The 15,078-nt window shown below is 27.4% G+C and overlaps 1 protein-coding gene across 1 annotated transcript; it reads left to right on the forward strand.

The window, feature by feature from the left end:
• Positions 1-7,005: 7,005 nt before the first annotated feature.
• Positions 7,006-14,599, forward strand: Jhbp12 (Juvenile hormone binding protein 12). The gene is made up of 4 exons (XM_065515434.1): positions 7,006-7,310; positions 13,418-13,507; positions 13,576-13,726; positions 13,834-14,599. Exons 1-4 carry the CDS (start codon positions 7,235-7,237, stop codon positions 14,264-14,266), a joined length of 750 nt encoding a protein of 249 aa, XP_065371506.1. The 5' UTR covers positions 7,006-7,234; the 3' UTR covers positions 14,267-14,599.
• The last annotated feature ends 479 nt before the right edge of the window (positions 14,600-15,078 follow it).

A 15,078-nucleotide genomic window follows, 5' to 3' on the forward strand; every position in this document is an offset into this window, starting at 1 on the left:
TTCTTGGCAATTCTCATAATGGAAGCATGTCCTGCATCATTTTTTTCATAATTGGGCTGTTTATTTTTTAAGTATAAATTTCTTTAACAGCCCAATTATGAATAAAAAATTCCGCGGGAGTTTTTTTACATTTAATTTGAATAGGAAAAATGAGAAAAGGGAGATAACTCCCGGGGAATTTTAATCATAATTTTTTTTTTGCAAGTGGGATACTTCCCTTATTTAAAATTATATTTTGAAGTACGTCCGCAGTTATTATTAATTATAAAAACAAATTAACGAACTAACAAAATGTATTGTATTTTAAAATAATTGAAAATATATTTGGTGCGTGAACTTTTTTAACAACCGCGAAAAAATAATACCGTCGTTTTTCATATTTTTTAATGCTCTATTCAATTTTGCTATGCCAATTTGCATATTTGCAAAAAATTTCAATAGTTATATCCCTAATGTACATACATAGGTACATATATAAAAAACTTTATACATACATACATAATTTAAAAGTATGTATATATTTTAATATTTTTAATAAAAATCAGACTTGCCTTTAGGTTTGAGTATGATTTGAGAATAAAATTTTACATCAAAATGAGAAAACACCTTTTGAATTACATTTGATATCAAAATGGGAATTTAAGCAATAGAAAAAGTTACAATTAAAGTTAAATTTTACTATTACGAACATAAAGGCAAGTTGTAATAATGGCCCTTAATCTTAAAAAATCTCAGATTTGAATTGCATAGCCAAAGTAAATATTAAATATAGTAAATATTTATCGATGAGAGTTTTAAGAAGTCTGACTAGAAATATTGTATTAGTGCTGTTTATGATTTCCTCTTATTAAATTCACAAGCACCAGACGCAGATTCAAACATATGAACATGCATAACACATAATGTGTGTAGGTACATATATCATTCTAATGAAGAAACATTAATGTTTGCAAATAAAAATGGGTAGATAAATGAAATTTTTTTTACAAGCCACTCCCAGATCGCACAAGATATTTTAATTAATTAATACAAACTACAATAATAATTTAGAATAAATAATAGTATGTATGTATACTATCTACATTTTTATGTACATAGAAAGAATTTTAAAATGTAATGATAATAAGTATTTGGCGTACTTTACAGCAAAATAAATACATACTTATGTAATTATTTATATGCATTATAGTAAATATCGATGTAAATCAGTAAAAGCAATTAAGATTATGGATTGTGTGTCTACGTACTAAATATGTGCTGTTATAAAAAAATTAAATTTTCCATAACTAATACTTTGAGTGATAACTTAATGCTGCACTTTTATTTATACCAGCCAGCATTACAGATTTTCGATGAGGAAGCTCTTTGGCTAATTGTTCCCGCAATATGCGTTGACGGGCAGCATATGGCATTGGAGTCAATGAAGCTAACGTTAATGACGAGAACGAAGATGCTAGTGAGTTTGATATATTTTTATAGTCTTTCAACATCTTACTACTGTCGACATCGTCCATGTCATTATAACACCAATTCAATTCATATGGTTGTGTCTCGCTGGAGTCTGTCGTGGTGAGCGACTTGTCGGAGGTCAATGTAATGTTATTGGGAGGTGTTTGTGCTTGCAAAAGTTGTAAGCGATGATGGCTATCATCAGAAAAACAGTCTTTACTATTTTGTATTCGAAACTCACTTAAAGCTATGAATTTTGCATTGATTGCATCACAAAACTTTGCAGTCTTCAAGTCATGTTGCTTCGGATCAACCGAACAAGTTGGAATCCTTGGATTTGAAACATTATATCGTATGACTTGTTCTGATGACCATGGCCTTTGTTGTTGTTGCTGCAGCTGTTGTTGTTGTGGTTGTGTCATACGTTCATAGTTGCAACGTTGTTCGGTGAACTCGTAATTTTTTATTTTTTTATTCTTGCCAACATTACTGGCTTCAACGTCGTTTTTTAATTGTGACATTGACCATGATTGTTGTGAATGCATACAACGATTGTAAAATTTGTTTGTTAGCGCTGTTGCTGGATGTGTAGATGATGTGTCTGCGGCTAATACAGAATTTAATATATTCGTAGAAGATCCCGTTGAGTCTATAGTGGCGGCAGAGTTACGACGGCTAAAATGGTTTGTTCTCATTTGGGAATGACCACAACCCTTTCGAGTTTTATATTTTTGATTTGCTTTAACAAATTGCGATTTTAATTCACTTGCTGTTGTATGGCCATTTCTATATTCACTACATAGGCTTTGGCGGCGATTATTTGTATTCTTGCGTACTTGCAGTTCTAACGACATTTTTATTTCGTATTACAAAGTGTTTCGTTAAGCATTTATTTAAAAACACTTTACACTAACATTAATATTTTTTTTTAAGTTTATTCTGAGTCAGTTCTTTTTTACCATGGTAACATATGTTTATTGGTAAGAACATTAATATTTATGTAACTATTGGCCATTCAGATTTATTGTTTGGTTGTCAATTTATATTTGTTTAAAGATAAATGTGTATACATATATGTAATTATTATTCAAATTATTAGATATGGGTACATTATGGTCGTGGCGTCAGTATTTGGTGAACTGGTACAAAAGATAACAAAAAAGAGTGTTATATTGGGTGTCGCACTATCAATATTTGGGTATACACACATATTTTTCTGATATAGGGGTTATATGGAGGGTAGGGTTAAGGTTAATTATAATCCTAAAAAAAGTTGGTAGAATGATTTAGGTTCATATAAAACTAGTTTATGTCCAGTTTCATCACGATATTAATTATTATAAAAGAATTATGGGGACTAGGGACAAATGTTGTCGGACTGTTGCCATACTTTACAGTTGAATTTCAGAGTATGTACTTAGAAGTAATTTGTGCAAAATTTTCTCAGGATTGCCGAATAATCAAGAAACGATTTTGTTTAAATTCAATCTATTTCAAATTTTATTTAATTTTTCGAAACCTATATTCTTTTCAATCTAAAATTATATATATTCTTTTGAATTTTGATATCAATATACATATCATAAGTTTTGTTTGAGAGAAATGAGGAGCCGCAGAACAAAAGGTACTTTTTTGAAAATTTTAAAATTTTGGGAAATTTATTTTTTCTAGAAGATTTCAACCCAAATATTATAAAAATACCGAAAAATCAATTTGTAAAAAAATTCGAAAAAGTACCTTTTGTTCTGTGGCTCCTCAAATAAAAATAATTAAATTTTATTAAAAAAATACATTTTTATCTTTTGATGCATTCTGCTCACCAAATACTGAATATATGGCAAACATATTTACAAACGGTATTTTAGAATGATTTAATATTTTATATTAGTTGGAAACATCCACAACTTTTGTTTTGGGGCCACCTTAAGGTACATAAATTGTAAAGACTAATATCTCGACTAAACAAAGCATTTACAGTGATGATTTAAGATGGTTAGGTTACGAAGGGTAGTGTATGGAAATAAGTACATACATCTTCATCTTAAGAGTCATTGTGGTTCCCTTCAGTTATAGGTCATTTAGGATTATATCCACGCTAAATAATATGTATAATACATTGTTTTACTTTGTATGATTAAAAAATATAATGGTTAATTATGGATTAATTAACAAAAAAAAACTGATTTTTTATCTATTTCTAGTAGATGTTATTACAATTCTGTGAATATTATAAGGCTGAATGAATACTTCCGGATCCCAGGCTAAACAAGTCTTAAGATGCGATTAAACTTCAAATATTCGTTTTGAAAAGTGAGTAGTCAGAAAGAAGTACATGCTATATTTATTATACATTATAATTGTGGCTCTCATAGTTGTTGTTGTGGAATGGTTCAGTTTGTAAACAAAGCTTAAACAAGTTCATTAAACTCTAAAACAAAACAAAGCCCAGCCAGAAGGGCAGTCAGTTAGTCAAGCAGCCAACCCAACTGGATGGATAAATACTCGTACTATAAACATCATTCATTTACTTCATATGTATGTAAGTTTAATAGTCAGTCAGTCACATTAATGACCAACACAACACATTCAAGAATTGAACAACAATCAAACATACAAAAAACAACAACAAATAAACGTGATGCAAAATTATGGATGGACGGCGTGCTTTTTATACTCGTACAAGTCTACGGCACACTTACCCTATTTTATTTAATACTTATGGATATTGGGATACCAACAAACAGATAAATAAGTTCGCGATGTTTGTAAGTTAAATTCAACGTTTTTCTGATTTTCAGTTTATATGTATGTATTTTCCGCTTAACCTTAGATTATTTCATACATATATTTTCGGATATCCTGTGGTCAGAAAACATTTTTTGAATAAGCGATTGCATATCAAGCCCTTAATTTAATTTGTATAATTTGTACCCTTTACCAAAGTAATTTTAGATAAATGTTGACAACAATTTTTAATTAAAAACAAGAAAGTATGGTCGGTCAAGTCCGACCATGTAATACCCTACACTAAGTAAATGTGCAAAAACATTTTTCTTTTAAAATTTCAATAATTTATATTCGTGGGTGATTTTCGGAAGTTGGGTTTATATGGGAGCTATGATTAATTATGTCTATATGAAAATTATTTATGTTGAATTTTATGTGTATTTTTTAGTAGATTTATACAGGGATTTTCGGAAGCGGGTTTATATGGGATAATTAAGGACCGATCATAATAAAATTTGGTGACATGAATTCCGTATTCTGAGTCGATCGATATACTTTAAGGTTAGACTAATATTTTGGGGCGTACAAACATCTGCACAAATCCAATATAACCTTCCCACTATGGTGGTGTAGGGTATAAAAGCTTGCCACTCATGGTGAAGGGTATACAGAGCTATAACGATTTATATATACTTTATAGGTTCACAAATAAAAAATGTAGAAATTACAAACGGAATCATAAACTTATATAAATCCTTAACACTCATGTTTGAAGGGTATACAAAGTTTCGCCAATATTTTCAAAACGGGTCTCAAAAATTTTGTGGTTATTATGGAAAATTTATATAATTTTTGCAACAAAAAGGATTTTTAATGTATTCTGTAGGAGATATAAAATATGTATATACACATACATATAATAAAAACAAATTACAATCTGCACTTGTAATATAATAAAGAAAAAACCAATAGCTTAAAAAAATAATTTAAATTATTTATCTTACTTATATTATTTATAGACATATCTTCCTTACTTGTGGAAAAGGCAATTGTTTCTTTAACAATTAAGAGATCTATATTCGGCTGTGCATATATGTATGTGTATATACCCTTCACCGAATTATACTTGTATAATTGAGAATTTATTTTCTACTGGGTGTTCCTTATGTTGTTGTATCATGAGGAAAACAAAATTAATTTTTTGCACTTTTTTAATTTTTTGGAAAAAATTTTTTGTTTTTTAATTTTTGAAATTTAAATTTTTTTTGTTCTTTCATTTTTTTTAATATTTAGCGAAAAAAACTTTTGGTGAAAAAAAAATCGGGTTAAAAAATATTTTTTCCGATTTTGACCCATTGTATGTCCAACTTACTATGGTTTTATATACGTCATTGCAAAGGTCTTTGAAATATCTATCATTAGATATTCATATTGTCTATATTAATGACTTAGTAATCCTGATATATGTAGGTCAAAAATAGGTCAAAAATCGAGGTTGTCCTGGTTTTTTCATCATATCTCAGCCATTTGCGGACCGATTTTGCTGTTTTTAAATAGCAAACATCTCGAAAGAATGACAGAATTATTGAAGATTTGGACCCCTTAGATATCTGGGGTCTTCAGAAAATTGATTTCAACAGACAGACAAACGAAAATGTCTGAATCGACTCCGCTATCTATAACGATTCAGAATATACATATATACTTTATAGGGTCGGAAATGAAAAATGTAGAAATTACAAACGGAATAACAAACTTATATATACCCTTCTCACGATGGTGAAGGGTATAAAAATATGTAGATTTTAAATTGAAATGTATGAAATACCGATAGATTCCGGTATAGCATTTTTTAAAATCCCGAATTCTGGATATGAAAGCCCTAGTATGGATTATTAACGTTAGTACAAGTGGTAGTAAGTAGTTCAGTAGTGAAATGTTGCACATATCTACTATATTAACAATGAACACGTGAATATAACTAAATAGAAAAAAAGGAACGTAAATATGAGAAAATAGAGACAATCCGAATATAGTATTACATTCATACAGTATGATCTACTATCTCTTTCTATAGCTATATGTGATGAAAAAACAAAAAACCAGTCGTCACAGTGACGAAACATTTGGGCCCAAAGCTTCGTTCGATGTTTAATGAATGAAATAAAATAGTGAGAGAAAATTCAAGTTTTAATTTTTAGGTACGTAAGTGCATTACCCTGCTGATTTAAAAGTGGCAATTCTCAACTTGATCTATGTTACCAGCTACAATTGTAATGTATAGTTATGTAGATGGTATCAATCAATTGGTGCTATTCGCATTGTCTTTCACCAACAGAATCGCTATCTAGGTGGGTGAAAACAAAACAAAACTTACAGTGTATGAACTTACAAGTCTCACACTGACATGCGCATTTTAAATTCGACAGCTTTAAAACCTTAAAAATAACACATGCGTCAACGCGCTATAAGTTCGATCATTCAATCATAAAGACATAAAACTGACTTATGTATATCCTTTTAGCACTATGTACTCGTATATCACAACTAAAATAATTCAAACATGTAAATTCTTCTCCCTCTCTCTCTTAAATATATTTTGATTTGTAGATTATTTATTTGACAGAGAATGAACACAAATAGTCCACGCCGCCGTTCACTGTACTTGTTGTATCTTAAACTATCTATATGCTTAAAATGTATATAAGTATGTACATAAATTTGTACATTCAAATGTATGTAGTTAAATGTGTATTTTATTTAAGCATTTAGTATAAAAGCTTCCAACAAGAGAGCATCCCGTTCATTGTATTGCTAGCGTTAAAGTGATAATAACTTCAGAAATCAATCCGGGTCCATCCATTACGGACGGATTACGAAACTCGGTTAACAAATAAACTTAATTTTTTAAAGTGTAGTGGTTAAAAATTAAATTAAAAAAAAACATACAATTAAAACAAAAGTTAAAGTTATTTAAAAACCCTATTGGTTATTTTATTAACAGTTTTGTAGGAAGAGTAATTAAAACACACATATTTAAAAAAATATATACCTAAACATGTGTAATAAAATATTTCACCGCATTGCACTATTGCTATTTATGGTTTTAACATATTGTGCAGCAAAAGATTTGCGTAAGTTTTCTATTGGCCCATATACGAATCAACAACGTCAATCAGTGTTAAAAATATTTCATAACTAACGTGTTAGGCTTCATTTAAAAATTATTTATTCTTATAATAACATAACTATTTTTTTTATTAAATACATAATGTATGAACATAAAAAAATATATACACATACGTTTTAGTCAAAAACCTTCTCCTTTATATTTCGCGATTTTGATTTATGTCATACCAAAGTTGGAAAATACTTGTTGATATAATAATGTATTAAATAATTAAGTAAGTATACAAAATTAATTCCAAACTAGCTGAAACTGAGAAATCAAGAATAAAACATGCTCAAATATGCCGTTAAGCTAAAAATATTCTTTAACGCCCAAGAATAAACATTCAGTGCAACAAATTTTTATTTATTTTTTATTTTTTAATTCAATGTAAACTAATTAAAAATAAAGAAAACAAAAAATTTATATTAGAGGTTTTTGAGAAAAATGGGTGTCCCTTTGGGGACAATGGTCACACTAATTAAGAAATTTCCCAAGAGACAAATAACATATCTCAATTGATTTACTTTTCTTTAATTGATTTAGGTCTTTATTCAAACTCTAATAAACATTTCCTAAAGATAACTGAATATATCCACTTTATTGCAATTAGACAGTGCAACTGTCGTTCCAATGCGAATCATTATAATTTTTTCATGGGTCAAGCTCAATTGTTCCAGGCACAATATTTGGCATACTTGTACATATTAAATCAGTTAATATTGTGTTATTTTTACTATTTATTCCTCCACGAAATGTTAGCTAAATATTTCAACTCAAACTTTATGCAGTATAAACTGAATACTGAAAAAATGTTAATAATTTATGAATTTTATGAAAGTGCGCTTTACATTTTTAACTATATAAAATTAATATCGATGGCTTAATATAGAATGGTCGTCGTATCTCGTTTTTTTCAAAGTACTATTTCCTTTCATATAGTAATAAAATCAATTATCTGGTCTGAATTATTCTTTTAATATTCATTATATTATTTTAATTTTTTATTAATAGAAAACAAAAATTAAATGATTAGCATTAATTTCAGTTTATGAATTACATATTTTCATCTGTATGTAGTACATACTATGTACTTAAGTATAGATTAGAGCAGCTCATAAAAAATACTAGTATGTTTGCTTTGGATCGGTCTAATTTTGTCCTTTTGTAGCTAACTGATGTAAAATTTTAAGCCAATTGGATAACGAGAACCAGTGTTGATACATTATTTCAAACAAATACTGAATCAGAAAATAATTTGTTTTTTTAGTTCAAAAATATATATTTTTCAAAAGAATACTGATGGAAATTAGGCCATATCATTCACAATATGCGGCAATCCTAATAAAATTGTGCACAAATTAGTTCAAAGTACTCTGAAATTATACTATAAAGAATAGCGAAAATTGGACAACGTTTGTCCCTAGTCCCAATACAAGTGCCCCCTCAGGAAAAGACTTGAACATTCATAATTGTCTAATAATAGTTAATATTTGAAATTGAACATAAACTAATCTTATATAAACCTTATTGATTTTGTAAAGCGGTATCAAAGCGGTTTAAGTGGAATCTTTATAAATGCAAGTAATTTTTTACTTTTGCACTTAAAAAATCTAGAGTTTTTAATTAACAAGTTAAGTTTGAAATAGCACCATCACACTGCAACCTTAAAAACTTCGGTGTGGGTAAAAGGGTTTCTTTTTGCATTACTATTCTACAAATTATCACCTGTAAACGAAAAATTTCCGTTGTAGATGCATTACCACTTCTTGTTTAAATATTATTATAAAATAATTTAAAATTGAAATATAAAACTTGTTTCATAAAATTGACATAAACTTATAAACAATCCGAATACGAATTATTGTTCAATGTCAAGTTGATAGACATTAATAAAAAAAAACGTTATTTGTTAATAAAATAATAATAAAAACATACATAATAAATAAATAATTTTAAAGTAAAATTAACAAAATTAATAATAGCCTTAAAGCAAAGTTAGACAAAAAATAGTAATGATGATGCTGATCAAACAAGCCCACTATCTACATACATACATATATTTTTAAATAAATATACATATGTACGTATGTAAGTATGTATTTATGTACATACATATATACATTAGGGGCATAACTTGTTTAAAAATATCAAAGAACTTGTTAAAATTTTATGTTTTCATGGACTTTAAAAAATGTCGGCGTAAATCGAAATTTAATATAAATATGAAAACTATTTCGCTGTACATAGTTATTTATAATAATCTGACATAAATATAAATTATACAAGATTAAAAAATCTTGTTTGATTCAAATAAACTATTTTCATTGTCATATTACTCGAAACCATGGTCGAAAACTTAGTTATACCCCTAATGTACATACACACATGGATACATGAAAACTGACCTAGGCTAACTGAAATTGTTTTGGCATTTTTTTGTTTACCGGCAAAATGTTATTCCAAAGGAAGGAAATGTTTTTTTTTTAAGAATATACATACATATGTACATGCATATGTAATTTAAAACTGGTTACAGTTATCTGCATATCTTAAGCCCTTATATGTATGTTGTATTTTTTCAGAATTTATACCGGAAGTCTGCATAAGTTGTCTTGAGACTATTCTGTTATGTTTCTGAAGAAAATTCGGGTAATTTTCGGACAAAATCAGTTCAGAAAAATCGGCGAAAAATGTTTACTGGCTATACTTATAGGAAATTATGTATGTAAGTGTTAATGTGTATTTTGAGGAGTTTAGTAGCTATCAATTATTAATTAACCTGCTTGAGATACATGAAGTAATGTGCGAATTGATTTTTATCTTAACACAAAAATTAACATTTGCCGGAGACTTTTCACATAATTAAAGGTATGCGAAATGAAATTGCAATAAAATTTATTTGTTTCTGTAGAATTGATTTTGTGAACCATGAAAACTAGGAAAATTTTTCATCAAAAAACATGAATTATCTCTAATATAATATAGTATGTACATTAGGATGTATGGAGGAAAGTTAAGGTGTCGATGTTCCCAACTCAAATAAATGTTTAGTTTGTGAGCTGGTTTAAAAGTTCGGGAAGAAAACTTCAGATCGATAAGAATATAGGTTTCCAAAAAATCAAATAAGATCAAGCTAAATTGAATTTCGAAAAACCAAACATACTGTTTCGGTAAAGCTAATTACATGTTTTAAACAATTCTCAGACAAAATTTAAAAAAATAAAAAAAAAATAAAAATTTGTACAATACTAAAATTACAACCACATTGAACATTTTTGGACTTTGGACGAAAACTAAAATCATAAAAATCTTAAAAAATTACCTTTTTATCATTTGATCTAGCCAAATACTGAACTCAGGACAAACATTTTGAGAAACGGTATCTTAGAATGTATTTGGTAGTTATTTTCCTACCATCTGAAATTCCTATTGAACGTCAATTTACTTGCTCAATTATTCTCAAGGTACTTATAAGTTTAATGTGCATTTTTACATGACTTACATATCAAAAATAAACTATTTATTTTCTTAAAATCAACCAGAAAAAAATTTGAATTTGACAATAGCATTTAAACTCACTACTTTATGTCATTGGAGAAGCAAGCACTTACTAAAACTGCTTATAAATATGTATGTAAAGTAGTGACTTTAATATCACTACAACATTAACATATCCGAATGAATCTAAAAGAAGTGATCATCAAAAATATATTAGATTAAGATTAGGACATACCCGCTTAACTGTACAACATTTAGTTAATAACTCTAACCACAACCATTGTCATCTTTGCAATACAACAACATCCTAAATACAGAACATTTAATTTTTTCTGTAATTTTATAAAATTAGCTCAGATTCAACTTCTTGTTAAAATTTGTTTAGTAGATCTTCTAAAAACTGTAAATATAGAAAATATAAAGACTGTAATCATAATATTAAAGTACTGTAATATATACAATCTTATTTAACAAATATTAGGTCAATAACCTTAGTTGTTAGTTCCTATGTAAAAACATTTTTTTATTCATAAGCCGTTTGTAAAAACAGAATGTACTCAAGCAAATAACTAGAATGTAAGCAGTTGTATAACAGATAGTAAATAAGTCATTATACGAATACTTCTAAGTAATGTAGACGGTATTTAATAGTCATTGAAAAGTCAGTTATTGAGTTATTGCAAGTCATTGCCAAGTTTTTGCTGGGCACATATGATCTATTGTGGTCATAATGATGATGATAGTTATGAATTTTACTTTATTTGGCCATTTGACGTAATTTGAAATACCAAAAATATATTTATTATTTTGAAGTATATGGTTTAAACAACATTTAAATGAATAATATAAAAGTATTTAGCTAGTTAAAAACGTGTTAAAGATCTATTAATTTTCCATTTACCATATACGGAAAACATATTTAACAACAAAAAATTTATTGTTAAAATTCAAAAAAGAATGCGTTTTGAATTTTAATTATTAGCAAATACGTACGTACGAACATTCGATTTTAATAACTTAATAATGTTCTTTCCTATTCTTCTCCTCTATACGCATTATTTTTATTCCCCTTCCATGATAAAAATGTTTAATTGTGTTAATTTTAAAATATGTATACGATTTGAATAACGTTCATATTTGACGTTTTTAATTTGATTATTTTAAAGCTAATGTTTTACACTTTCAAAGTATACTTATTTGATTCTATAAACTCCAGTTTAAAAAGGTTATTAGATTTTTTCTGTTTAAATAAAACGAATAATTCGAATAACAGATTACAAATTGTTCGAAAAATTCAATTATATGTGAAAAATGACTCCAATTATTTGAATTTATTAATATCAAAAAACATTCACCATCACTTTCAATATTACATTCTTCTGAGTTAACATTTTAATTAGATTATTTATTTTAACAAAAAAGATACTAACGGCATTATTACTTATTTAAATTTAGAATTATGAACAATTATAAAACATAAATTAAAACGAATATTTTTATTCGAGTATCTTCATAAAATTGTTCGAATTATTCCTTATTAGAAAATAGTAATTTTAAAATTCTTCTAATAACACTCTGCTAGTTGAAAAAACTGTCAAGCGGGACACCCAGTGGGTTAAACTAATTTGGGTATTCAGTGGTGCCAACGAGATAAACCGTTATTTCGAAATTCCGCAATAGAATTACCTTTAAGTAAGCCTAAAACTTTTTTTTAATCTGCGCAGTTGTTTTAGAAATATAAATCTTTTTTGGCAAACAAAAATAATTTTTTAGGAATATTTCGAATTTTTTGTTTTTCAAAACGGCATAAAAAATTGGAAAGTGTAGCCAAAAATTTATATTGCTAAAACGATTGCGAAGATTAAAAACATGTTAAGCCTTACTTAAAAGTAGTTTTATTGCGGAATTTCGGTTTTTTCAGTTTATTCAATAAACGAACCCGTGTTTGAGTTACGCGAATACATGTTATGCAACCTTCTCAATTTCATGCACAGTGTAATTATTCGTAAGAAATTGTTCGATTAATCGAACAATCATTATTCGAATGGATACCCTAATAAACTCTCAACCATGAAAAAAAACAAATATTTTTGTTCAAAGCTGAGTGTTATATTGTGGTACTTTTTCCGAGCAAAATAAATTTTGATCTGATAATTTATTACACCAAACAAATTGTTTTAATTAATAAATTTATTTTTTTTTTTAAAAAAATAAAATTTTGAAAAAAAAAATTAAAACAGGAATTTCGAAAAAAAAATGTTTACCATTCACAAAAAAATTAAAAAAAAAAATTTGAAATGAAAATTAATTTTTTACTAAATATTTGTTTTGAATTGTCCTAAGTTAAAGGAGTTTTTAAAATAATTAAAATATATTTTATTTAGTGGTTACGTCTTTTTCTTCAAATATTTGCCAATTGTGTAAATAATTTAAGAAAATTGTTTAATTAATAGTCAATGTAATCCATACATTGTACATAAATATTTTTAAATATTAAATAAATAAAATTAAAACACAAATAGCTCTATAAAAAATGTATGTATTAAATTGTTTATATTTTTTTATTTACAGCTGAGGCTTTTAACAAATGTAAAAGAGATTCAAGTTTTGATAAATGTCTTGTGGATGCGGTGAACAAGGCAATACAAGTATTAAAACCAGGTAATAAATTGAAAAGAAACGAATACAATATTAACTTACAAATCGAAAATAAATCATTTCTATTTTAGGGAACAAAGAATTCGGCATTCCACCACTGGAACCATTGGCTGTAAAATCACTTATTATAGATGCTGGAACAGCACCAATCAATCTGAGGCAAACAATGAAAAATGTCTTAGTTAATGATATGATATCGACAAGTAAAATAAAAAGATACAGGTTTGTTGAAGCAAAAAATATTTAAATACCTACATTTACATATATATAAAGTATAAATATGTATATTGTATGTACTCGAATAACTATAATTTGTCAACGAATTACAGGACCGATTTGGACAATCATCTTATTATCTGTGACAGTGTAACAGACCGTATTGAAATGTTGGGAGATTATGAGATGTCCGGAAGGATACTTTTGTTACCCATCACTGGGAGTGGGCGTGCAAATATTACACTAGTGAGCTCGAAAATTGAACATCGTTTGATTGGTGAGCCTTTTGAAAAAGATGGTGTTAAGTATATGCGTTTGAAGGATTATCGTGTCTCATTTTCTCCAAAACGTGTCTACATGCATTTTGAAAATCTGTTTAACGATGCCACACTCTCGCAAACTATGAATCGCTTTTTAAACGACAATTGGGAAACAGTGTTTAATGAATTAAAAACTGGCTATGCCAAGAGTTTTGGAAAAATTTTCCGCGAAATTTCAAATCGTTTGTTTGAGAATGTACCTATGGATTTAATGTTTTTAAGATAAATATAAAAAATTAATGTATCTATGTAAATAAAAAAAAATTAAAGTTGCGGCTAGACTATAGTATTCAAATGTATGTTTGTTATCTTGTATCAATATTATTATTATAAATTTTACGTAAATTGTTTGATTTCGTTATCTATTTATGGTATTTTGTTGTTCTTCTTAGTAATAGAATTAATTTAAGAATTAAAATGAAATTTTTATATATTTAAGTACATACATATAAAATGTATTCTGTAAGCACTCCACTGATATTAATTTAGTACTATACACTGTATTTTCAATAAAAAAATACATACGTACTGTAATAAAACAATAAAATGTTTAAACACATATTCTATACTATCACTAATTTACTTCACTAATATTCAAAAACGATTTGGCAGAAAACTCGTTTAAAGTTTTCAGATTACTCTCACCTTGTCTAAAAAAATCTCTTCTCAAATGGTAAGTATCAGAACATTAGGTTTTTAAGACATGTTCGAAAATTCGAGATCGATTTGAGTTCGAAAAAAATTTTGGTTAACACATCACACAATTCAAAATTTTTAAACAAATCAAGATCCCAGTAACAGTATTTTCATAATTTTTTCTGTTAATATTCATATTTTCTTTGGAGAGAATCGAATTTAGAAATCGAAACCAGCTTCGTTAAAATCACTTTTTCTATATATAAAAATTTTCTAAAGTAGGTACTGTCATATAAATTCATTTTTGGTTCACAATAAACAGTAAGCACTATTCAATGATACCCATAATGTTGGAAAATTTTCTAAATATGTATATGAGAAATTTATTGACTTTAAATTCCT

Source organism: Calliphora vicina, chromosome 1 (assembly GCF_958450345.1).
Source record: "Calliphora vicina chromosome 1, idCalVici1.1, whole genome shotgun sequence".
Lineage (NCBI taxonomy): Eukaryota > Metazoa > Arthropoda > Insecta > Diptera > Calliphoridae > Calliphora > Calliphora vicina.

Bases quoted from the DNA above. Each gene is read 5' to 3' on its own strand.
- Jhbp12 (XM_065515434.1), top strand. From the start codon at position 7,235: ATGTGTAATAAAATATTTCACCGCATTGCACTATTGCTATTTATGGTT. The intron at 7,311-13,417 runs GTAAGTTTTCTA...TTTTATTTACAG, and splicing joins TTGTGCAGCAAAAGATTTGC to CTGAGGCTTTTAACAAATGT. The intron at 13,508-13,575 runs GTAATAAATTGA...TTTCTATTTTAG, and splicing joins AATACAAGTATTAAAACCAG to GGAACAAAGAATTCGGCATT.